The sequence below is a fragment of the Lingula anatina genome, chromosome 1 (assembly GCF_051362555.1).
Source record: "Lingula anatina isolate TDL-2025a chromosome 1, LinAna3.0, whole genome shotgun sequence".
Classification (NCBI taxonomy): Eukaryota; Metazoa; Brachiopoda; class Lingulata; order Lingulida; family Lingulidae; genus Lingula; species Lingula anatina.
The window spans coordinates 13,842,261-13,869,399 of NC_141767.1; the positions used below are offsets into that span (position 1 = coordinate 13,842,261).

The following is a 27,139-nucleotide window of genomic DNA, read 5'->3' on the forward strand; positions in this document are numbered from 1 at the left end:
GCGATTCTACGTGAATTCCAAAGAAAAATTAAAAAAAGGGCTGCATTAGTTTCTTTTTCATAGATATGAAAAACGTACGTGATGGCAATTTTATAAGAAAAGACAAAGTAACATGGTATAATAGTTGTGACAATATGGTTAAATAAACATGTTATCAAACATTTTTTTAAATAATCCCTTGCCCACAAGACATTGAAGTGCGTTTGGAAGTTATGGTCGGTTGCTCATATGAAGCACGCAACCCATTTACTGTCATTCCTCAACTTCATATGTTGTATTGATGTAGTAATCAACAAGCACAGATAAAAAAAGAGCCCTTCCCTTTTTTTTTTGTAAGTATGGCCCAATGTCCTCATTCACTTTTCAGAGAATCACGGCCTCCCATAGTGTATTGACCTTGTATTGCTTTGAATAAGATAAGTATTTAAACAACTACAAACAAAATACTCCTCTGTTTAATTTATTACAAGTTTTTACATTAAAGGGAAAATAAATAGAGAGCTATAAAGTTGCTGTGTATAACAATTTGTGTACCAGGATCTTGGAATGTGCACTAGAATAACATCATATATAACTTGGCCATTATCACATTTTAACTAATTTGTTTCTCACCCTCTTTTATCTGATAAAAAGAAAAACAATTATTTCTGTTCCTTATCACTGACATGAACACTTTGTGTTGATTTTACATTCACATTTGAATCATGATATTGAGAAATGGACATCTCAATGCTGAAGCAATGCTGAACATATATATTAGCATCATAAGCTTTTAAGCTGATATTATAACATATCTATATGAAACTGAAGTCACTTCATTAAAAAGCAATAACAAGTCTTTAGCTTACAAAATATTAATGAGACTGTATAAAGTACAAATAATTTTATATATTTATATATATATATACATCACTTATTTTTGTCAAAACATTGTGTCAGCAGAAAACAAGTTAACAAACTGCTGCATCATCAACAACAATGTCTGTGGTCCTGTAATGCTGTTACAGACTTTTTCATATAAACACAGGAGAAAACTGCAAGGTAAAATATGCTTGGAATTTCTTCTTTCAACTAATGTAACAGGTACAAAGACACTGCAATGTAAGAAGTTCATAAGCCATAAAAGTATGCAGTTTTGTTCTATTCTCTGTGGAAAAAAAAGAAAGCCTTCTGACTACAATGATATCTCAGCTATTTACCAACATCTGCCTACTGTAAATGCTACCATATTTAAAGTATTAGAATTTTTGCTTGCACAGTTAAAGGCTAAAAAAAATCCACATCCAAAATTCATGCACTTAGGATTTTAGATTTTTACATGGCACTTAGATTGGTATAGCACTTCAATCATATCCTTTTGTATTATGATTAAAACTGTCTTTATCAAAACCCCACATCCACATGTATACTATAAATACCTACTGATACATTCCCTTTGGGGCATCTGAGACCTTTGCTACATATGATTGGAATGAATGTTGCAAATGGACTAGTTTCATTTGTTAATAAACATGAAATAAGTGTTTACAATTAAGATGACTCTTATGTATGTGAACTTAAATAACTGACAAACTAGGGATATCTCTCTGAATGCTTAGATTGCCATCTTCTTCATCTCATAAACCACCTGGGTTGAACTTAATACTTTTTTGAGGCTCTCTTAACAAATCTGTATGTCCTAATTCATCCATATATTTCTTTAGTTCTATGGCCAGCTAAGCCTTTGATGTGATGAATACTGGCACCAATCTGTTCACTATCACCTTAAGGTATTAGAATTTCAACACCTCCCAGTCTTTCTGCCTGGTTCATATTTTCTCCACATAATTTGACGGAAATAGACCTTCCTTTCCACGCAGGCGTCCTGTCCACCAGCCCTGAGGATCTGGAAATAAAGGACAAACATAGATTTTATTTGTTGAATAACATCCTATACAAACATACCTATAGCAACAACACACAAACTACAAGATACACAAAAGTACCAATAGAGCTTACATTGGTTTTTACCTTCTACATTTCTTTCTTTGTAAAATACTTATCTACAAAAGATATAAGGCATTTTGAAAACAGAATTTCTTGTCTTATAAAATTGCCATCATTTTTTTCAGACTGGTGAAAAAGAAACCAGGCTTGTTAAAATGGGGCCCTTTATTTTTTCTTTGGAACACTGAACACTGTCTACATTTTTCGTATGCTCTTTGAAAAAAACATTGTCTACATTTTTCATATGCTCTTACTTCTATTAAAATAAGAGCAAGTTTAGGTTCCAGGTATAATGCCTTGAGTGACAGATAATCGTACAAAACTAAGCTTCTGTAGACCACTCTATCTTTAAGTTAAATATTTTAGTCAAATGACATCATTACATGTAATCCATGGTAAACTAACAGAAAGGAAACTAAAGGGAATCATCCAAGATAGCCCAAAATCTTGTGACTTGGCATGAAATCAAGCAAGCTTAAGCCATTTAGAGGAGAGTGTGATAATGGCAGACTAAAAGGTTCCCCCTCAAGCAGATTCTATCACACATTTTCTACACTCCTATGATTTCATGCAGTGATGACAGTCTTAGTTTTATCTTGGAAGACTCGTATTCTGCTTACTGCTTTTGCTTTTACAAGCAGGTGCGAAACCCCAAGAAATAACCCAAAACTACAATTTACCTTCTTTTATTAGAGATATAATATCTCCTTCATTGAAGCTTAGTTCATCTGTGTCCTGAGCATCGTAAGCATATAGACACCTGCACTCGGGCAGCAAGGGTTTAGGTTTAGGATTGGGTTTCGGCTTGGGCCGACCGGCTCCTGGGGCAGGGCGTTTACTTCTGCTATTCAATCTCTGAATGCTAAAAATAGGGAATCATCATTAATACACACCTTGGAACTGTGAAACACATTTCTTATTTTTTCTTGTTTGCTGATTAATTAATTAGCATTTCCCACTCAATATTCTCTGTTAAAACTAAAATCATTAATGTAAAATTCATTACATTTGAGGAAATGCACAAAATGACACTGAACCAATCTCCTCCAATGAGGCATTAACTTACCCAGCCACTCCTGCCTCAGGTGTCTTCATGAATTCTTCATCATTATTCCTCACTGCCTGGTTGATCTGCCTGGCCAGCCTCTGTGCTCCCTCTTTGGGCAGGGACGGAGACTTGTCAGAAGAGGAAGAAACTCTCCGAGATGTCCTCTTGGCAGACCTCAAGTTGCCATTACTGCTGTGCACCGGTGGTGGTGGATAACCTGGTGTTGACAGGACAGAACGCAAAGCAAGAACACAGAGCACCATGCAGGTAGGGATTTTAAGGAAGTAATGCATAACAGAACCATGCAGAGCAACACAAAAGTACAGAAGTAATACGAGTGATTGAGAAAAAATTGAAGCAAGGGTGGAGTGAGTGTATAATCACACATGAGAATTGAAGAAAAGAACAGAAACATGCATTTAGCAGGTAAAATGGTAGAAGAAACGAGCAATTATGTCAGACAAAAGCCACACATTTAAAAGCAAAATATTCGGAATTGAATAATGTTAGGTTGCAAAGAAAACAGAGATAGTACACAAAGGTACATGAAAACCAAAGAAGCCAGAGAGGTGAAATGCCCAAAGAAATGGAGAGTAAAAGCATGAAAGAAAAGGGAAGAAAGAGAAAAAGAAAATGGCATTAGAAACATTTATTTTCAGATGGACATATGAAGTTAATATGCACTACATTTATCAGTCTTAACAGTATAATGACAATAAATATATATACATATATAATTTGCTATAAAAAGTTACTAGTACAAAAAGTTAATGTTCTTAAAACATCCTATGTGCTTCATGTTGTGATCAAGTTTAAAATGTCCATTTCATTTAAGAAATACACAATTTAACTGAACAATGGAGATAAAAGTACAAATGACTCAAGAGTAAAGGTCAATTTTCAAACAACATTAGAGTCTACTTTCACACCTGATTTCACTGATATTACACATTATAAACCATATCAGGCCTTCTACCAGCAGATCTGGCAGGACTTGTGCTTGAGGTGGAGATACGGGGCTGTTGTGGTGCTAGGCTCCTTGGAGGAGGTTGAGGAGGGCATGTTGAATTGATTCTGTGCAGTGTGACAGGATTATACTCAAAGCTTGTAACAGGGTATGATGAAGGGGAAGGGTTTGGAACAGAAGAAATATCTTTTTGATCATTTCTGGTCTGAACTTTAGGAATCAATTTTGGTTGCGTTTTAACACCAGTTCTGCCATGGTTTTGGCCTGGAGTTTTCAACAGGTTTGGAGGGTGGGAGGCTGCCTTGGTAGAAGCTCTTGCTGGTTGACTTAGTTGCACAGGTGTATTCCTAGAAGCATGAGATGACTGCACTGTGGGTCTACCTGGAGGTCCAGGGGCTGGTCTGCTAGGGGGATGGCTGGAGGGAGGGGGAGGAGCTGCCCGGCCTGGACCAGCTGGACGGTAGTTGGCCCTACCTCCTGTCATCTGCACGGGGAGGTTTACATTGCCTGGCCCTGGATTCAAACAAACAATAATTACAATAACTGTTTTTTTTTTCAAATTACATCTTACATTAAATGAAAATTATCCAACACAACAACTTTCATACTGTTAGCTTATGACCAACCTGGACATACGGCTTCATCAGACTGATGTGAGATGATGTTTTCATTTATGATCCAACTACCAAGTTAATGAACATTTCTGCTCATTTACTTCTTACATTTTGTTACATTGTTGTATCAGACAACTGAATAAAAGACAAATACGTTTTGACTAACTGACAGTGGCAGATAGGAGAATCCTCTTTCATAGTCCTTAGTATCTGACTGATATTTTTGCTTAGGTTTCATACAAACTTTAAAATGAATAAAATTCAAACATAATTATCAGTTCTTACTGGAGTTCTTTGGAAGTCCCTGTCCAATTGATACTGTGAGAACTTTCCCTGAGGGTTTGAGCAGCGCAGCATTGCCATTTCCTTTCACAAACTTCACAGTTCTTTTTCCACCACCACCCCATCCTTCCTTTTTGACAGGAAATTCTAACCTAAAATAATACATATCTTCATTTTCTAAACAGTATTGAATTATGGTCATTTCCTTCTCAAGTTGCTGAAGTTCCTTCATGTTTAACATATCTATTCTGGTTCTGAATTAAAAAAAAAACATGACTAATATAATAATTTTTGCTTTACACATAAAATGTACATGTATATATCTATCATGCATTACTTTGACAGTGGATCACATAGATGCCATTGCACAACTGCATTACTTATTTAAGTTAATACAATCCGAAATTATTTCAATTTGTTAGTGTTCAAGTGAACTTTAAACTAAATATATTTCTATTTTGGCACAACTACAAACTCTGGTGACTCATAGAGAGTATTATTGTAAAATGGCTACATGAATTTAATTTGATACTCACGTATCACTAAACTCTACTTTCAACTCTTTGTGTGTCCTCTCCTTGTATTTTTTAGACAAAGCAGTCAGAAACTCTGTTTTAAAGACTGATTCTAGTAAACTGCTGTAATCATTCTGAACATGGATGATAAAGAAGTCATCTTGCATTGTGCTGAAAATTTTTAAAAAATCAGAAATAAAAAATTAGCACAAGAGTAATAGAAACCAAAGGGCCACTTTTTCTTACAAAATTCATGTCATAATTCTGTGGCGTGAAACTTTCACTAAAATTTCAGCAGCAAAAGTAGCCAGTCACCGCCCTTAATCCTTTTTTTTATTAATAATACTTAGATACTACAAAGCATCAATGAGTTTTCCATGAGCATCTCTTAAGTCCCTATTTAACTGAACCTTAACTTAAATTCAACACCATATTCATAATGTACTTACACTGCACACCGTGGAAGAGTCTTAACTCCCGAAGTCATTATTATCATACTGGTAAACTAACAAGTAATCAACTACATAATCCCAAAACATTCTTGTTCCACACCATTCTTGTTATACAGAACTTTCAAAACTGAGTCTGATTCTGTTTGCTTCATCACTAATAAACTAGTGGTTTGGTTTCCTTGTAATGTGATACCCAAATATACAATTGTACTACTCATATTGTAGCCTTGTGTTAATTCAACAGCCATAAGCACTACAACCTACAGTTCCTTTACTTATATTCTGCATAAAGCTAAGGTTAATTATGACTCCTTCATGTGAATAATGTGTCATTGTTGTAACTGCAGGGAATGAATTGACATTCACAAGTATACAAACAAATTGTTGGAAAGTATCAGCCATACTATGACCAGCAAAAGTTGCCATACAAAGGTTACATTGTTGACTTTGGAACAATAAGTCACTGCCAATGTTTAATTCTATTCTGTAACGTAACACTTGATTGTAAACAATTCTGACAAAAGTACAATTCAAGAAAGCCTTTAGACTCTGCAGCCTGCAGGTTTTTCATGATTACCATGGCAAAAGAAAAACAGTACTTAGCAGAAGTCTGGGGGAGCTAATATTAAGTTAAAATTACAAAAATCAATGTTATAAAATTTTTAATTTAGAGGCATGAAAACATTAAACAAATAAATATGTAGCCAAAAATTCCTTTGCCTATCATATACTAAACAATAAATGGCAATTGCTATGATATCATAAGTATCCTAAACAGTAATTATCCTTACTAATAAACTGTACCAAATGAACATTTAGAAATAAATCAATTATTTTGTTGCTCAAATTTTTTATAAGAATTAAGAATTAAAAATTAAAGAGAAACCATAAAGACATTATTATTATCATTGTTATTTGTTATCTGATATAATTAAGTCAAAAAGTCACCTACTATTTGTCTAAAAGAAACGCCCCTTATTGCTCCTGTCAAAATCATAACACAATTCAACATGTCGCATTTCACTTTTTCAGTAATTAGTACTGACATCATAATCAGACTGAACTAAAGCATCAAAATTAATGGAATCTTATGACAAAAAAAAAAAAATAATAAAAAAAAAATAATAATAATAATATTCCTGTTCTACCAACTTTATCCCCAATTTATGAAAATATAATGTTTAGCATGAGCTCTGTTAAATGTCTAAGGTAAAAGGCTAGACATAAAGTCAAGTTCTTAAATAAAGTTGCAATATAAAGTTTATCATAAAATTTTAAAATTAAGCATAAAAATCTACTGTAAAATTATTTTACTTTCTTTACAATGCATTGCTACAAGTGTTAAAATCACATTTTCTACTATTTAAAGAGAACAACAAGAAAACAGTCAGTTTGTTATTTAACTTCATATTTTTCCCACTGAGCAACACATTAATTCAAGTCAAATGGACAAAAAAAAAGGGATACAATACCTCAGTGCCACTCCAGTTATCATTTCCATTTCCAATGGTCGCTTGACCACCTCTTTCAGCTGGCCCTTCTCTGGCCCTTTCTTGACCTGGTTAAAAAAAATTAATTTGAAAAGAAATTATCTAGAAATATTATTTAACTAACAGGAAATAATGACAAAATCACTTTTTCTTTGCAATTATAAGGAGATAATATTAATATTCTTGTGGATTTTTTGTCATTGAGAAAGAAAGTTATAGTTTACAAAAAGTAAGCATATCCAACTTGGCTAGGATAAATTTATAGATTTAAAAGTTGAAATGTCATTTTGTCAAATGGGTGCTTTCTTATAATTGACTGAACTCACCATTTCTCTGCCTACTAGGTAAACTCCTTTTGATGTTACTATCAAATCTCTTTTGGCTGTCTAAAATTCCAAGAAGAATAAATGAATATTTTTAGCAAAAAAAAAAAAAAAAATTAAAAAAAAAAAAAAAAAAATAATAATAATAATAATAATAATAATTATAACTAGAAAATTAATTAAATTCACCTTCAACCATATTTCATACAATATTTACCTTGAACCTCCTATCATATTTGGTCACAGTATTGGCAAACTCTATCCTTTCTCTCTTGCCAACCAGAGCTCTGAGGGCCGGGTTGTCATCCAGCCCTATGTAATCCCCCACAAAGTTGCGATTGAGACTGTATTGTCTCCTCTCTTTTTTATTAAGCAACAGATCTGAGGCTAAAATAGAGGGGGAAACTGGTTAAATACATGAACAAAAACAAGCAAACCCTATGCACTGATAGATGTATGATTTTATGAAGATGTAAGATTATAGAAAGGATGTCCATGTTGCTTGACTTGACTTACATACACGTGCATGCAGGCATGAAGAGAACAGCACACCCCTCCCTGTCCCACTGTTCTTGATACTCATTAAAATAAATCTCTGAAAGCACTTCTCAATTTTCTTAATTTTATATAGTTGGGTACAATCAAACATTAAATGAAAAAAATAATGACAGATTATAAGACTTTTAAACAAGAAATAACTTTACCCTGTTCTCGGAGTTTGACATAGAATTTCCTGGCATTGTATTTTCTGAATGCCTTCTGGATAGTTCTAGCATAGCCATCATATTTTCTTTCCCTAACTTCCTCCAGCAAGAACAACTTTATGAAAACAACAAAAATAGCATGTGACAAAGTCTCCTTTCACAGACAATTACTTCAAAAACTGTATCCATTTTTGAAAAAAAAAAAGTGAGTTGCTCTATTTTCTATGAATACTGTTAAGCATCTTAATGCAAATTTTTAAGAAATGATGGCAAGGATATAACAAAATACAAGACTTGAATCTATTGTAAGGGTAAACTAAAAGCATGTGCTGTAATACATGGGATGCAGGTAATAAATGATTCAGCAGAAATCCATATTTGTAGCATATGGGGGGCAGTTTCATATAGCGCAATGTCATTAATTTGAATAATTATGTACCAAGCTCATATCTTTATGTATATGTGTGTGTTCACTAACAAGTGAATAAGGATAAAAAATATAGAACAAATGAAGGTGCAAGCTTAACCGGGTATGAACAGCCATGCTAAATCAGATATAACACAATAACCATTTCAGAATTAATTCAATACCGATTCTGGGTTCTTGATGAAGACTTTGGTTTTCCCCAGCTGCCACTGATCTGAGTCCATATGGACCGAGTTCATCAGGTGAGCCACGCCTTTCTTGTCATCTCCTCTCCAGTGGGGCCAGGTCTCAGGGGTTAGAATAGCATACCTGAACACGCAGACAAGCAGCATTAGTGCCTACTGGGACATGCTAGGCATCACTAAGGTCACACAAACTACAGAGATGGTCATGAATATACTGCCAAGTTTTATATTTGTTTCTGGAATACTTTAGGGAAGAATGAGCATTCTTTAATGTTTACGTAAACTCTGCTAGCCTCCACTCCAAAATGACTTTTTCTGTATTTTCCCTTCTTTATTCTGTTAAAGATTCATCAGTTTTGCTACATGCATTTTATAAGGGCCACAGAGGCATCAATTCACCAAATGTTCATATTCAATTCAAGAAGGACAAAATATCTTGACTAACTCATTCTCTGTTAGATTAGTTTTTTCACAATAATTTATTGACAAAACAACAGTAACACTTGGACTGAATATATAATGAAGCAAAAATCACTGGGAGGATTGTTAGGATTCAAGCAGCACAACACAATGAATGGATGTCAACCTTTACACTCATTTTTCAAATTACTGTTCACCTTAACACAAACAATATTTCAAATGCTAGAAATTAATAAATTTAGATTTTAATCTGGCACTGAAACAGAAACCTTTAAATGGGTAAACATACCTTTTGAGGAACTTCCCAAATGGTCTTCTATATGCAAACCCTGCTCTTCTGACTCTAATATTCTCCTTGAGACCAAGGTATTCCACTTGATGCTTCACCCTAAAATAGTGAAAAACAGTCTATATACAACTTGGCTTTGCTACACCTAAAACAATTTTAACTAGAGGATCAGAGAGGCGATACCGCCTCCGAATATTGTACCACCAGCTGGAGCAAGCGCATTCGTATAGACCCCCACATACACAAAATAAGGGACACAGCCACCAGTTTTGTGCTTGACAAGCTGTAAAAATGCAATCAACAAGAATTTTTAAACTATTGCAAAAAATATATATGGTACAATCAAATTTAAGTTCTTCGTAAGGTAGGTCAAGGGTCAATTTCAAGGTCACAGTAAATTGCCAGTATATGACTTCCTATTCAAGTTCAAGAGTAACTATGGACCTATCTCTGTCAAGTTTGAAGTTAAAAGAGAAAGAAATTAGCAGAGTTCAGTTCATGATAAAAAGTAGGTCAAAGGTCAATTTCAAGGTCACATTTAGATTGCCAGTATATGACTTTCTATTCAAGTTCAATAGTAACTATGGACCTATCTCTGCCAGTTTTGGAGATAAAAGGGAAGCAAAATTTGCAAAGTTCAGTTTATGGTGAAAAGTAGGACAAAGGTCAATTTTAATGTCACATTTATAATGCCAGTATATGACTTCCTATTCAAGTTCAATAGTAACTATGGACCTATCTCTGCCAGTTTTGGAGATAAAAGGAAAGCAAAATTTGCAAAATTCAGTTCATTGTGTAAAGTAGGTCAAAGGTCAATTTTAAGGTCACATTTAGATTGCCAGTATATGACTTCCTATTCAAGTTCAATAGTAACTATGGACCTATCTCTGCCAGTTTTGGAGATAAAAGGAAAGCAAAATTTGCAAAGTTCAGTTCATGGTGAAAAGTAGGTCAAAGGTCAATTTCAAGGTCACATTTAGAATGCCAGTATATGACTTCCTATTCAAGTTCAATAGTAACTATGGACCTATCTCTGCCAGTTTTGGAGATAAAAGGGAAGCAAAATTTGCAAAATTCAGTTCATGGTGTAAAGTAGGTCAAAGGTCAATTTTAAGGTCACATTTAGATTGCCAGTATATGACTTCCTTTTCAAGTTCAATAGTAACTATGGACCTATCTCTGCCAGTTTTGGAGATAAAAGGAAAGCAAAATTTGCAAAGTTCAGTTCATGGTGAAAAGTAGGTCAAAGGTCAATTTCAAGGTCACATTTAGATTGCCAGTATATGACTTCCTATTCAAGTTCAATAGTAACTATGGACCTATCTCTGCCAGTTTTGGAGATAAAAGGAAAGCAAAATTTGCAAAATTCAGTTCATGGTGTAAAGTAGGTCAAAGGTCAATTTTAAGGTCACATTTAGATTGCCAGTATATGACTTCCTATTCAAGTTCAATAGTAACTATGGACCTATCTCTGCCAGTTTTGGAGATAAAAGGGAAGCAAATTTTGCAAAGTTCAGTTTATGGTGAAAAGTAGGTCAAAGGTCAATTTCAAGGTCACATTTAGATTGCCAGTATATGACTTCCTATTCAAGTTCAATAGTAACTATGGACCTATCTCTGCCAGTTTTGGAGATAAAAGGGAAGAAAAATTTGCAAAGTTCAGTTCATGGTGAAAAGTAGGTCAAAGGTCACTTTCAAGGTCATAGGAAGATTGCCAGTATATGACTTCCTATTCAACTTCAATAGTAACTATGGACCTATCTCTGCCAGTTTTGGAGATAAAAGGGAAGCAAATTTTGCAAAGTTCAGTTTATGGTGAAAAGTAGGTCAAAGGTCAATTTTAAGGTCACATTTAGATTGCCAGTATATGACTTCCTATTCAAGTTCAATAGTAACTATGGACCTATCTCTGCCAGTTTTGGAGATAAAAGGGAAGAAAAATTTGCAAAGTTCAGTTCATGGTGAAAAGTAGGTCAAAGGTCACTTTCAAGGTCATAGGAAGATTGCCAGTATATGACTTCCTATTCAACTTCAATAGTAACTATGGACCTATCTCTGCCAGTTTTGGAGATATAAGGGACTAAATGTTATAATTTTGGAGTTACCATAATGTGCCTTAAATTTCGTACAGAAAAAATTAATTAAAATAAAGAAAATGTCATTTTGGTCAAAATTCTTGAAATAGGAGGTGCTCTGAAGTTTCAGAAGTTCAAATTTGATGAAATAATGTCATTTTTGAACACAAGTTGTCTGCTTTGCCAAGCCTTATGTTTTATTTTTCCAGAGTTCAAAATTTATTATCCATTACCGTACTGCACATTTTGCTTTTACCACTAATATGTACTTTTTGATACAGCGTAACTCGAAAACCGTATGGAATACAAAAAAACCGAGACCACCTCCAGTGTTGGGCTTTACATGCTCTACAAAATGCAAAAAAGAATGGGTCTCTAGCATTAACGGTTCCCGAATTAGAGACAGTTTTCAGTTTCGGTATCTTATGGCCGCTACTCCCGTGAAAATGCACCGATTGACCCCAAATTCATGGAGATGAAAGATGACCTGAAGGGTAACACTTTCCAATAATATTATTGGTTAAGTCTGTGTGGTGTCTGAAAAACAGGGCAAAAAAAATTTTTTTCGTAAAAAATTTCATTTTTTTGAAAATTTTGGCCCATTTGACCTTGAAGTAAAGGTCAAAGGTCAAATCCAAGGGTATATTTGAAATCTACACATATGACTTTTGGAAAGCTGTCTATAGAAATTTTTCCCATAACTCCTTCCGTAGGGTAGATAATTAGCATTTAATTTTGCCATTTTTAGACAAGGGTGCATTGCAATGAGTGCCACACCCAGACCCCAATACCGACAAAGCCCAAATTTTACGTGGAACGAGTTGAGATTATAGGTGACCTAAATCCATGAGATGGGTATGGGGGCCCTTACCGTCTAGGAGGAGAAGCGGTAACGGTAGCCGTCGGGCGGAGCCAACGGAGCCGGCAGAGCCGGCGGAACGATCCGGACGGGACCGAAACCATGTGTACCGCCAGCGCTAACGCTGGTGGTACAATAATACTGAAAATGAAATATTTTATTAAATCTATAAACCAGCACTTTCTTCAGATTAAAAAAAAAACATATAAAATTTAACAGCATATTGGTAAAACACTTAAGTGATGTATAAATTCTATTCCTATACATAAATATCACAAAAATTTGGGTGGTAATTGAATTAATTAAAAAAAACTTATCAATACCTGCTGTCTTCCCAGTCATGTGCTCTCTTGGTTTCATTTGGTTTGATACACCTTATATAATGTGGGGTGCACTTCATCAAAGTATCTACAAGACGGTTGGCCTGAGTCTAGGATACAAAACAGTTAAGACAATATCTCAATAATTATTGTTATAATTAGAACCTTATCTAGAGACTTCTCAGCATCAAGTGTGTGTGTGAGAGCATGTGTGTAAGTGTGTGTGTGTGTTTGTGTGTGCTCATTCACAAGTTATTATTTTTTTTCCAATGTGCATTACACGAACTAGATTTCTTCAAGCAAGGTAAACATTCACCCTGATTTTACTGCCTGCAGTAGTAGGACGGCCACGTGTGGTAGAGCTAACATCCTCTGGGAAAAGACTGGCAATGAATTCACTGAAAAACCAAGCAAATTGGACACTGTAAGATAATTTGCTTTAAACAGATTTCGAAGAATTAAACAAAATTCCGGTGTTCAGACTAAGATATTTCAAGATTACTAAATGCATTGCAATACGGTCCGTTTTCTCTACATGGTATACGCACTTTTCACTGCTTTGCATCAGCTGTATCAAATCTGGGAAGAGGACATCTCTGTTACGCTCACAGAAACCTTCTGCATCATAGGAAACCTTGTAAGGAAAAAAATATCATAAGACAATATTACTACCTCTGTTGTGATATCTTGTGTTAATAAAACTGCTGCAGCTGATTAAACCCACACAAAGACAAATGTAAAGATACACATTTCAATCTCTTTAAAAAAAGTTTACCACTGTTTCAAATGTGTAAAATCCAGTTACAAAAATGCTAACAATTATAATTTATAAATGAGGTGGTGTGACTGGCATTCATATCATAATAACCACAGGATTCCACATTTAATGCCTTCTCTGTTTCTGGATAGCAAGCAATCCTACCTTGCCAGCATAGTGGTGTATTACAAATCCTATATTGGAGCCTTGGTAATGCTGATGTGTTCCTACTGCTGCTTGAAGTTTCTGGAAAAAAAAACACATATGATATCAACAGGAAAAACAACTTTCAAACTCACTCATAAAAAACTCAATACAGTATCATGACAAACACATGAAACTTTGAGAAAATCCTTTTAACTAAAATAAGGATTCAGTTGACTGGCTGATAAGTTTTCACTGAACACTCTAAAGTAGAGATGCTGCAAAAACAATTTCAAAGATTCAAATTGGACCAAATTTACCTGTAATAGCTTCATATCTGCTCCCTCACTGACAGCATGCAATGTAGCACAGACATCATCCAGTACACACATAATACCAGGAGGACTCTTTGACTCAATGAGATCACACACTATCTTGTTGTTGAAGTAGTCAATGGAATTCCATTTTATGCCTTCCTGGATGTATTCCTCCTATAAATAGTAATTCAAAATAGCGATTTTCAATTTCACATTTGTTGATTTAACATACAAAAATGATACCAAAATCCTTATGAAAAGTTTGTAAAATGTCATAAAATGTGACATGAAATATATACAGCAACTATCATTTCATCTTTATATATTATATTTAATTTTTTTTGTGTGTACATACCTGCTCTGCCTTGAGAGTCAACTCTATGAAAATCTGCTGCAGTTTTTCATTGACATAGTTGATGCAAAACTGTTCAAAACCATTCTTTTGAAAGATTTCAAATCCATAAATGTCAAGGATGCCAATGTTTATTTCTTCTCTTTGTTTCACCATGGCTCCATTTGTTCTCTGTATTGAAGAAACATGGTATCCACACAGTTCAGTCACTCAGTCACATTATCAATGTGTATAATGCAGCATTAATAATAGATAAGAAATGGCACCAATGTCTCTTCTACATCTAAAAACACAATTTACATCTAGGCACAAATAGATAAGATTGCCATAACTGGCATCATTCTAGTACAATTTCTTTCTTAGTTAAATAACTTATTTTTTAGCACTTCGGTGGTAAAAGAAAATGATTAAATCAAATATTTATATAGTCCTAAAATAATTTCTACATTTTTTTAGCCAAAGGAAATTGAAATCAGCATTTGGATAAAATTGGCAATACTATTGTGTGCATAGCATCAGTTTCTGTATCAGTTTTTGTGTTGATATACAAGAGGCAGCATGAAGAATGCTTACCGCTACTAAATAATCAAACAGCCTTGTATATAGTGCTTTTGCCAGTGCGTCTCTGGTGTAGGCAGCCTGGTCTGTGTTCAGGGTCAGGTTGATGGTTTCTGTCTTTCCTCCCCACTTGCTGTCCATCACACGGCTCTTCAGCTTGGTGTTCAGGTCTTCTTTGTCCACACCAAGAAGATAGGCCGGGAAATCCAGGACTGAATTGAATATGATATCGTGATTCCAACATACATGTACCATTATTATCTGACAAAATATGAAACTTTTTAAGAATTCCTAATCACATTAATCAAAATCCATGACAATACCTCCTTCAGGCACACTACATGTTTAGTGTAGTTAGGTTCTTGGGAAATTGTGTACACATTCAATCTTTTCCAATTAGGGGAGAGCCCTGACATGAAGGCATATCTATAAACCTTAAATTTTAGGTACTCCGGATTAATTTCTTATATAAAAACTAAGTATTCATAAAGCTCAATTTTGATTATATTTATCCAGTGTCATCAAAGTTGAAATGATGGTACACAAATTACAAGTTTTAATTTGGCCATACTTGAAGTTTTTCGCTCAATTAAAAAATTATGTCAATGCCAAAAAAGCTCTACAGTCATTTTAAGTAAGTCTTTATACAGCCTCTTACATTCAGTATTCTCCACTTTTGCATAGTTTCCATCCTCAACAAAGCTGATGTTGCCAAGATGCAAAATGCCTGCCACTATGGTCAACACATTTACTTGTGTGGCTTCATCCATCCCCATCACTGACATAGCATGCTGGAAGAAACACAAACAACCGATCATATCATCTGGTGACATTAGAGCACAGTCTGCACACTGGATACATTACTAGTTATCACGGAGGTGTCTGATACTTTGTTTTACATTCAACACAAAAGTCTGAAATTGAATGTATTGCAATTATAAATGATATATGACTCCATCTGCTAACAGCAAGCACTGCCACTCAAACCTATGACATAGCTGTCTAGCATTAAGAATGACACAACTAGAAGGAACACAACCCCACTAAAATTTTGACAAATCTGATATAGAGTACAGCAAACACTGATCTCTAGAGCTTCATAATTATAGTAGAGTATCCTACTTTATAAATGTCTGAAGAAATTGCATTCCTATAAGTGAACTGTAATAAAATGGGAAATAAGGTAACATTTGTGTTTACCACCAGACCTCTGAGATGCATGAACATGCTGTGTGCTGGGAACAAAGCCTTCACATTGTGTTTTATTTCTGCTTCAGCTTACTTTAACCAACCAAGCATCACAGTCAATGCATCTGTTCACATTAAAGGACACATTGTAAGAAAACGGCAAAAAATAATTGAGAAACAAAGCAACCACTCAGTCCACTGAAAACTGATGTGCAAAAACAAAACAACTGCAACAAAATAAGTAAAATGTGAAGTAAGCTATATTTTTATGAGAATCACTTCATTTCGATGGCTGTTTTGGGATTAAAGCAGCAGAATACATTCTGGGCATCATCAAATTCCGGAAACTAGGTAAATCATAAATCCCTTTTTATTTAAGAAGGAGGGTGTTGGCAATCCTTTCTTAATGAAATAATTTTTTAAAAAGTCAACAGTCATCTCTTAATAATCAGCCAAAATGACATTTCATGAATATAGCAAGGGAAGTGTTCTGAATGAATGTTATTAACTAATACCTAGTCACATAAAAGGCAATAAACAGCAATGTGCTTTTTAATGTCAAGAATGATTTCTAAATTCTCTCTAACATTCAGTACCAGGAATCCAAAATGCAGAGCAGTGCAGCTGACTGTACACATCATATCCTGTTAACACAACATGCAACAGCTGTCAGACTTACCCTGGTATCTTTAAAAGCCTGCAGAGTGTAGTGTGAAAACATATAGAGACAATGAAAAATGTTTGTACTTCATTACCACTGACACTATATCCATCCCAAAATTCCACTTTATGTATCGATTTTTTAAAATCACATTCTGCATTCAATAACTGCTAAAATGAATTCATATCTAGTTTCAAAAGATCAAGTATAAAACCTTGCAATATTCTTAATTCAATACATAAACAGCATTATAAACACATAACAAAAAAATGATAAAAAGGTGCACAAATGTCAAGTGAATTCTATTCTTTTTTTTATAGTCATTGCTGATATACTGCATCTACTTGCAAAGAAAAAATTCTGCTCTTGATTATATGAAGATCAACAGGTTTATTGATATATAAAAAATTCTTACCATTGTATCTTCAAATTCTTTCTTGTCATCAGTGCCATCCACTTGGTATGTGCCACTCTGGTTCAAGTAAAAATAATAATCTGGATTGGTAATTCCCAGAGATTCTGAAATGAGAGCAATAATATAAGTATAAAATAAGATGTACAGGCCTTCCTCCCACCCAAAACATAGAAGTTATTTTGTCCAGAATATATGAACAATATAGAACAATTCAACTTTTCAAACATACTGAAAAAGAGAGAGAGAGGGAGACGGCACCATTGACAAAATATGTTTCATATTTGTTTCATTTCCATCTGTATTCAAAAATCACAAGCCAGCTATGTTTCTATTCACCACTTAATCAGTACCTTGTAGTTCTGGATCTGCTCCCGCACAGATCTGATAGAATATATGGAAGTTCCTCTCGTTCGTATTCTGACTGACAACTCGAGACTGGAAAATTCAAAATACCCTTGTAAATATATAGATCAAACATGTTGTCAAAATTTTATTTTATTTTACACAACTGCAATCACTTGGACTTTCGACTAGATTCCTTTTTACAGTTACTTATGGAATAATTTCAGGAGATAATTTAAAGTTCACAAAAGCATTCACTATTTTTGGTGCTTATGTAAAGTATAACCTTTTCCAATAGAAACTGTGAGATCTTTCCTCCATCTGGTTCTCCACCCCGACTGAACTGTATTTCTACATATTTGCCCTGAAATAAGATTACTGAAGTATTATTCAAATCCATCAGCTAGTCCCTAATTTAACATGCTATTCTTTTAAAAATATATTCAGATCAATATTCAAAATTTTACAAAGGTGATTCTTTTTTTAAATTCCTACTTCACATAATTTAAAAAGAACTAACATATGTCAGTCTGAATACTTACAAATCTGCTGGAATTGTTGTTTCTCACTGTCTTAGCATTTCCAAATGCTTCTAAAAGTGGGTTAGATTCCAGGATGATGTCTTTTACGTGCTAAAGTAACAAAAATATGCAGGATATGCTTACATAAATGATGATTTATCAATTTCTGAAAAATGCTTAAAAAAATATCCAAAGTTTGATCAAGCCTGTGTTTTTCTGAGAATTTTTAAAAAGATAAAACAAATATTAGGTAAAAATCAAATAGAGATAAACCAATTAGTCATAAAACCCCTGTTATCAACATAATACAAAATGCACTCCCTATAGTTAGGTGTTAAGGAGCATACTTTTAACCACTGAGGTGTGTTTTTTTTAGATACTAATTAAAGACATTCAAGTGCTTTAAGTTACTTCATTTAGTTAGATACTAGTGTTCACAAAACACTTCAATTATCTTTTACTGTGAAGAGTAAACAAAAGTCTTAGTAGAATTAACACAGAAATAAGAAAGAAAACAGGAGTCAAGCACCCCTAGAGAGTATTAAAACATTAAGCAAGGGTAGTTTTACCAAAACCAAACATACCGCAAATGATGTAGCCCTGCCAGCATGCTATTAGTGATGGGAAAATAAAGAAACTGCAACTTGTTTACATGCAAAGAAACACACAAAACTACTTAATGAGATGAGCAGAAACAAAAGATGAGCAATATATCAAACTACATGCCCAATACACAAACAAGCAGAGAAAGATGAAAAGATTAAATATATAAGAAGAGATATCAGCACAGAAAACAAAACAAAAAAATGGCAGTATGAAAGAAACAAATAAGCACATGTACAAATTAATCACTTAAATACATAAAACCAAAAGAGAAAAAGGCAAAAGAATTAACCTACATATGACTACAAACAATACCACAACTCATTGTTTACAAGCTACAAAAGCTGAAATAGCACCAGGAAGTAAAATTAGAACACACTAAAACCCCAGACAGGCACATCTGTATCACTTACCTTTACTTTAGGGCCGCCTCCAGACACCTTGGCAATGTAAGCCATGATGTATTTGGCCGCCACAGTTTTCCCTGCACCCGACTCACCACTAAATATAAACACAATCAACTTTAAACTGTATTACTACACAGCATTACAGATGAACTATGCCATGAAGATTTTATTTTCTATTATATCATACTGTTTGCTGACCATATAGATAAAACAAAGTTTATCAAAAAAAAAAAAATAAATAAATAATAATAATAATAAAATTAAAAATTAAAAAAATACATTACATGAAATAATTAATGTGTATTTGGAACAACCCATAATGTCCATAATCTCTATGTAATCAGGCATAACAAGACAAAGAAATTAGTAAAACAAGTGAAATATTATTGTACGACATAGGTACCTTCACTGGGGAAAAAATTCTAAAATCTTAAACATAATTTTTGTCAAAATCCTACCTGATGATAACACATTGGTTTTCCAAGTCAATCATCATGTTTCTGTACATATTATCTGAGAGTGCATAAACATGTGGAGGGTTTTCATAGGCTGCCTGAAAGAGAAATTTGGTGGTAAAACTGGAAAGTTATTACAATAATTATTTTATCATTTATCATCATTCTTATTTTTATTTGCAATCATATCTTATAAACATGTTCTAATTGGAAAAGTGAAAAACAAAGAGAAACTTTTCTAACTATATGTGTACATGTTATCAAGAAAAGCGTGTCAAGTTTTTGAGGTCTGTTGATTAGAAGTGCACACAATGCAAGCATATTGGTCTAAGAATACTCAACTTCCTTCTTACACTTTACATCCCCACTTTGGATAATGTTACCTGATAATTTGTGATATACAAAGAATACTTCTGTAAAATATGACCCAGTTTCCTCAAGTTATTTATCACCTGATATGCTATGAGTGTTTAAACTTGATAGGAAAGCCATTTATTGTAGCTCAGGAAAAAAATTAAAACAGCAGCTCAAATATAGTAAACAAGCAATTGTCGTCGAATGAATAACAAAAATCTTTGAATGTATTACCTGATAATAGCTTATCATGTGACATCTGTTAGCAACATTCTATATCAGCATGCTCATAAAAACCTGACTTCAACAAAAAATCCTTTTGCCAAAAGCAGTGTTGAATTAAGACATAACTTATTTAAATTTATTAAAACATCACCCTTTACAAAAAGTTTTTGAATTAAATCATATATCTTATTACTGACAATGATAACACATGCTAGATATTACAGTAAACCTATAGATACTTACAGCCCCTTGATACTGATCTATCATCTTATCTCCATAAAGAGCAGGGAGTTGCTTGAATGGATTGACAGAGATAAGCACTGGGCCTATGTATGTCTGTATTTGGTTAAAGAAAATGCTTCCTTTGGCGTCAAATACTTACACATAATTATTCAAAAAGGAGAGAGAGAGAGAGAGAGAGAGAGAGAGAGAGAGAGGGAGGGAGAGAGGGAGAGCTGGGTACACTTTTTTTGCATGGGAGGATTAGAAAATAAGAAGATGTAGTTAATTTATTCTATAAAATAATATCCCTGTGTCCTCCCCCTCCCCCTATCACTACCACCACACTCAGACATTCTTAAATGAACATTCTTTTGACAAGGATACATAAATGCAATCATCCATAAATCTCTTCTTTAAGTTGTCAACTATGGCCACCTCTGCAATCTTCTGCAGCAACACCATATCATCCACTCCACTCTGCTTGACATTGTGACTCTGCCAGTGGTAAGGCTGAAATAAAGAAAGAAATTGGATTGAAAACATCATCATTATTTCTTAATTAACTTTCACTTGGTCTGATATGAGAATTGAAGCAGGCTGTTGAGAGGTATTGTCTAATTAATTTCAAATTTAAAAAAAATGTATCCCATCCATTCAATTTTGAAAAATAATCTGATCGAGTTTAATCTGTCATGATTCTGACTAAATGCTAAATTAATGAGAAATTTTACACATATTTAAGTGACAATGAAAAGGTCACCCAGATTTACAACAAAAAAGTAATACGGTTTAAAAAAGTCTACCCCGTTAAAAACGTGGACATATAAAAAGGAAAAACTGAAAAAACCTCTTTTTAGATTTAAATACCGATAGATCTGATTTTTTACCACTGTCCTATATATTTGCGTTCCTATAGATACGACGTCTACATTAACCCACATACTTATAAATCCGCATACCTATAGATCCACATATTTTTAGATCCAAATACCAATAGATCCATTACAAGTATACTATTGCCCAAAATGGTTGGTATACTACTCAGTACATGAAATGCACTTTTTTAAAACGACAGTGCACATATTAATCCCTTCAGCAATTTATTATACTACTAGATCGGATGTCTTGTTTGAACACCTGTAGAAGTTACGGCTAGATGAGCAAAAATAACGTCAATAGGCGTTGGGTTTGCGCCTGCATACTTTGGGTAGTTTTACAGACCACATTACTGCGTTGTTCCCAAAGTTGCAGAGCTCGCTAGGTGACTGAGAGTAAGTTTGAAGTACAAGTAAACATGTCTCTACATGTGTGTATTTTAGGTCCTTTCAACTTGGTCCTGGTAGCTGATTAACCACCAAATGAAAACAATACTCTTTGCTCTTCTCTCTCTCGCTTTTCATTTCTTTTTTCACAGGCGTGGGAAGTCAGTTTTCCTCTTTTGACACCGCATTCGGACTGAACTTGAATCTGTTTAGGCCTACTTCTATTGAATTCTGATCATAGTATCTTAAGACATCGTTAGATACTCAAACTAATTGCAAAAGTGCTTTTGGACAGTTCGGATTGAAGATTTCGAACAAAAATGAACTGGTAAAATTAAGTCCGGGAAAGATGCAGTTTACCTGGGTTCGTTTTCTAAGGAATTTGCGCCTTTTTTAGAGCTTACCATACCTAATACATAATATGTAATAAATATCAGGTTGTAATTAAGTCAGATCACTGAGTGGGGCAGTACTCGCAGTCAGACTATCACTCAAAAGCCTCATACCTGTATCTCAAGTTGATAACGGCATTTTAGCTGATTACGATGCCAGATAGATGGATCTAGCGGTACTTGGATCTAAAGATATGTGGGTTTATAGGAATCTGTTGGTGGATCTATCGTAGCGTAAATTTAACGAGACATAAATCTATTGAGACGTGTATGTATAGAGACGTATCTATCGTGACGAATATTTATTAGGACGTTTATCTATATGGCAGACCCCTTAAAAACTACTGAGCTCATTCAATGATTAAACTATTGACCATTTATTACTTATGCAATACATATTTCTTATACATGGAAGTCTTTCATTTTTGATGTTTTTTTTCTAAACTGCTATTACTTTGATCAATGTCTTTACAATTCAATAGTCTGGGCAAAACGTGCTTACAATCAACTAGAATCTGAAATAGAAAAAAAAATCTCGTCTATCTGACACAGCCAGGAAATTTTAATAAGACGCTACGGTTTTTAAAATAACCTTTGCCTACATAAAATAAACAAGTAGTCAATTATGGGGAAATGTCAATTATAATGAGACGTACCTGTCCATTTCCTACAATTCTATTTGCGGAAGTAATGGTTCAAAATGAAAAAAAAAAATATGGCACCTGCCCTGGACAAATATTTCACACAAAAGATATAACTCTATTTAAAATCTTACCATCCTGCCTTTCTCATCAGTTCCAGATAACAAACCAACCCGAAAGAAAATTACTCAATAAGTGCTTAGTATATTTTGGAGATCCACTAAAGAAGTAAGCTGGCAAAATGAATCACTTCACCCGGTCGCTATCCCACCCGGAAATGTGTTACTCATTCGCGCAAGCGCAAAAGTTTCAACTATGAGGTCATCAAAAGGTCATCAAAACAATTCCCCAAAAACAAAGAATTGAAAAACATTAATGGAATGGAAGCCAAATTCTAAATCCAAATATGTTAATATATAAATATTAAAACTCTTTTTTTGCGTTTTTGATGACGTTTTTTGCAACATATAATCTGTTGTAAGTGAATAAAACTATGTATGACATGTAACTTTAGTCCAGTTTTTCTATTTAGCTCTACGGATGTAAAATGGCTTCCCTCCTCTTGAGACGAGCTGGTTCTGTTTTGCGGAATAATTCGTCAATAAGGTAAAATTGTTAGATATGAATTTCAATGTCTTGTGCTCATGCTTGTTCTTTAAAACTTTTTTTGTACCAGCACAGCATGCAATTTACAAGTATTTGGTTTACAACACTTTTCTGAATACAGTTACCTGTAGTATTAGATCTGATAGATATAATATATCAGAAAAATTTTCAAACTGATCAGAAAATTATAATACTTATATCTTCTGAAAGGTTATGCAAAAAATAGATGAATTCTTTTGGAATTTTTAAAACATTCCTACAAGCAACAAAGTTATTGAAGTTTTTTTAACTGCAAAATTTCACCAAAAGTGAACTTTAATTACACGGCATAAATTACAAGCACTTTCATGCAGTACTTATCTGAAATTTTTGACATTTTGTCGAGGCAAAACTTCAAAACGTCCTCTGATCCAAGTTCTCTAAGACTGCAATATGGGAAAATCACGTGACCGGAATTTATTCTTTGATTTACAGCTTATTTAGTAAATGGCTTGTATTAGTTTATTTACACGGCGCTAAAAGAGAGATTTAAAAATGGGATGTCATAGGCGAGCGGTTAGCAGGCGGGTCTCAGGTTTTGTACTTCACTGCCCCTGGATAGTTCTACTGTGGCACTGATCACTGTGCGACTGATCAATGTCTGTATTCAGCTTTTCAAATAAAAATTAGTGCGGCAGTTTACTACTTGCCATATATTTTGTGACATAATTTGCAGTTCAGAGTTTAAACATATCACAATTTAGATTTTAAAAACTCCTCAAAAACAAGGATTTACATTTATAAGTTTTGTGGTATATTGCATAAGTAGTATTTATATTGGCACTACTATAAATATATGGTATTAATGGAATATAGTGAAATGTTCACATTGACAACAAGTCCGAACCATTCATTCTTTGGCACTATTGCAGAGGTGTCCCTAAATTGGACAGTACACTGCAGTACAGTGCAACACAGTGCATTACACTTAAAAAAAAAAAAAGTCCAGTCACAAGTAATAAGGGGAAACTGTCATTCCAAATAAAATAAATATAAAAGAGAAATATGTTATGAGGTAATTAAAAGCATTGATACTACTTACGAAATCTGTATTGCAGTATACTGCACTGTATTGGCACACGCAATTTAGGCACACCACAGTATCTCCTTGCCAAATAACTATTTATAAAAAAATATATATATATCAATACTAGAACACAATGATGAAAACAGAAGCAAGCCATTATTAGAAGACATTATCTCCATCTTGTTCCACAGTGATGACCCTGCTCTTTTCATCTGTGCATCTTTCTTGTCTGACTGAAAAAAATTTAATTTGTTGCTGTTAACCAATCTTAATTATCTGTTCAATTCCCAGTTAAAGGTATAAAATATTTCTACATTGCAGAAATCTTTGTGGAAGTCGAGTGTTACAAGCAAGTGATGACGATGTTTATGCTGTTGAAGTAATAGACAAAAAAAGTGGCAGTGCTCTTATAGAAGTGGAAGAAAATGTAAGAAATTGAAGTTCTGATGCATGTTTGACACATGTACTTTTACCATACCTTTACACTCACATGACTTTGTTTACCTGAAAGATCCTTCCATAATTACTGTACTTGATTTTGCCATATTTTAAATTGACTCTTGATGTTGTCAGAATAAACTTCAGTTTTTTCCTAGGAATACCTTATTGAATAATACTTAAGAACTTAACATAATATGTCACTTAAGCATTTTTCTTCTTGGATATTGTTCATAATAAATAATAATATGTATGACATTGCTTAGTTGTAAAAGAATGCCAGTGATCACTCAAGATGTGTCATCCAGACATTCCATTGTCTTCTTATTGACTATGAACAGGTTGAAACTGGTGTGATATCTGGTGCACCTGTAGAACACGTGAAAGGCAGACATGCAAGGATATTTGTCCCAGCTATGAATGCTATGCAGTCTGGCAGTGCTGCCACAAGGCTATGGAGGCTAGAATATGACACAAGGGAACGCTGGGAAAACCCTCTGATGGGATGGTCATCTTCGTAAGTGTTTATATTATTCTAAACTTTCACAAAATAATGCCATTTATTTAATTGCAGTGGACAATTAAATAGACTGCATATTATCATTACAGTTGAAACAAGTGTTACAATTGAAAATTAATTATTTTTTTATGTTCTTTTTTTGTTAGGGGTGACCCGTTATCAAATATAGTTCTTGAATTCAGCTCTCAGGAGGATGCAGTAAGACATGCAGAAAGAATGGGTGAGTTACATGCATATGATGAATCTTTAAACATGGTATCACATTATGAAAAAAGAGGGAGATATTTTACTTAAAGTAATAGTTTGGTTACTAAATTGCATCCATCTTGGGAAATCTCACCAATCTAAAAGTATACAAGTTGGCAAGAAAGAAATTGTTGTTTTTTTCTAATGTTGTATTGTACTGTGAAGTGAAGTTAAATATTCTTCTTTTTCTTCTCTTATAAGGTTACAAGTACCATGTAGAAGCCCCAACACAAAAAGTATTACGAAAGAAGTCATATGGTGCAAATTTTGCCTGGAATAAAAAAACAAGGGTATCTACAAAATAACACAAAGGATGCGCCTGTATTATAAGGATAAAACAGAAATACTGTTGCTTAACTGAGCTAAAACAGCAGAATGTAAAAATACTGTTGCTTGAAAATAGGAATATACAGAATACTGTTAAAGCTGTGATTGTCATTGCAGTTTGAACCTATATGCGGCTATTGACTATTTACAACAGTTTTGTTGTGGTTTTGAACACACTTGTATATTATTTACTTTTAGTTGAAATGTAATACACTTATTTTGAAAAAAAAAATTGCTGTTATTGTTGCAAATAGAATTTAAGTTCTTTTTATCAAGCAAATAGTAGGTGAGCAAAATTGGCAAAATGACATAAGAATGCAAGTTTCTTAACTAAGAGAATAAACAGAAAAGTGGCCATCTATATATTTTTATGGATAGATGGTTTGTCTGGAGATATAGCCTTCAACCTTATGTACAGTAGAGGGCAATTTAATTTTGATGGGGATTTTGCTTGTAAAAGGGTCCTTTATGAAAGTTTTTGCACAAAATCAAATTTTCATTGTGAAAAAAAGCAATTTATCCTACTTACAAAGTATTGATATACCCTTCTTTGGATTGGATGCTTGCTCTTAAAAATGCATTTGAAGCTAATTTACATGTCAAATCATTGCCACTACGTATACCCGACCAAGTGCCACCATATAGTTAAGTTTCAAAAAGCATAGCTTCAGGGCATGCCAAAAGATATGGTTTTGTATTTCTGGTAGAATTATATTTAAACAAATGCTTTCCTTTATATATCCATGGGTAGTTTTCGCCAACCCTATTTTGAATGATTATGCTGTAACAGCATGCAGCAGTAATGCTTTATACATGTCTAGTAGTATCAGTAGTAGTAATAGTTTATTTCGTGAATGTGTGGCAACATAAACAAATAAAAGTTATTCACAATCTGAAAACACACATAATATACAGAGCTTATAACCCAGGTGCTGCTTATAAATAATCTATACATGTTGGTACTGAACATACGCTTCATACATAAAGTCTACAACAAATTCCAAAGAACCTTCACACAGCTCATGTACAATATTAAAGTTGAAGTCATACTGTTCTCCTAGGCTCTATTCCCATAGGTTTTAGATCTATGTATCCCCGCGGGGAGTCTCACTAGATTACTTTCAGATAATCCGACTTAAATGTCTGTCCCGCCTACTACAAGCT

General features: G+C 33.9%; 2 protein-coding genes across 3 annotated transcripts; one reads left to right on the forward strand and one right to left on the reverse strand.

The window, feature by feature from the left end:
* Positions 1 to 444: 444 nt before the first annotated feature.
* Positions 445 to 23,087, reverse strand: LOC106150947 (unconventional myosin-Ie). 2 transcript variants are annotated; one of them, XM_087002024.1, is made up of 30 exons: positions 22,907 to 23,087; positions 20,862 to 20,987; positions 20,499 to 20,591; positions 19,680 to 19,774; positions 19,228 to 19,315; positions 18,796 to 18,822; positions 18,233 to 18,322; positions 17,977 to 18,054; positions 17,699 to 17,783; positions 17,349 to 17,452; positions 15,743 to 15,875; positions 15,100 to 15,296; positions 14,530 to 14,697; positions 14,178 to 14,348; positions 13,879 to 13,959; positions 13,505 to 13,590; positions 13,273 to 13,354; positions 12,960 to 13,066; positions 9,703 to 9,801; positions 8,973 to 9,117; positions 8,382 to 8,496; positions 7,895 to 8,064; positions 7,681 to 7,740; positions 7,337 to 7,422; positions 5,434 to 5,583; positions 4,901 to 5,049; positions 4,383 to 4,514; positions 3,053 to 3,251; positions 2,667 to 2,848; positions 445 to 1,885 (listed from the first exon to the last, which is right to left on the reverse strand). In XM_087002024.1, exons 1-30 carry the CDS (start codon positions 22,907 to 22,909, stop codon positions 1,809 to 1,811), a joined length of 3,378 nt encoding a protein of 1,125 aa, XP_086858150.1. In that variant the 5' UTR covers positions 22,910 to 23,087; the 3' UTR covers positions 445 to 1,808. The 2 variants fall into 2 exon arrangements, with proteins under 2 accessions (XP_086858150.1, XP_013379437.2); XM_013523983.2 differs by lacking the exon at positions 18,796 to 18,822.
* A 170-nt stretch (positions 23,088 to 23,257) lies between these two features.
* LOC106150948 (NADH dehydrogenase [ubiquinone] iron-sulfur protein 4, mitochondrial) lies at positions 23,258 to 26,883 on the forward strand. Its single transcript, XM_013523984.2, has 5 exons — positions 23,258 to 23,378; positions 24,766 to 24,871; positions 25,224 to 25,399; positions 25,549 to 25,622; positions 25,850 to 26,883. Exons 1-5 carry the CDS (start codon positions 23,320 to 23,322, stop codon positions 25,951 to 25,953), a joined length of 519 nt encoding a protein of 172 aa, XP_013379438.1. The 5' UTR covers positions 23,258 to 23,319; the 3' UTR covers positions 25,954 to 26,883.
* Positions 26,884 to 27,139: the final 256 nt, after the last annotated feature.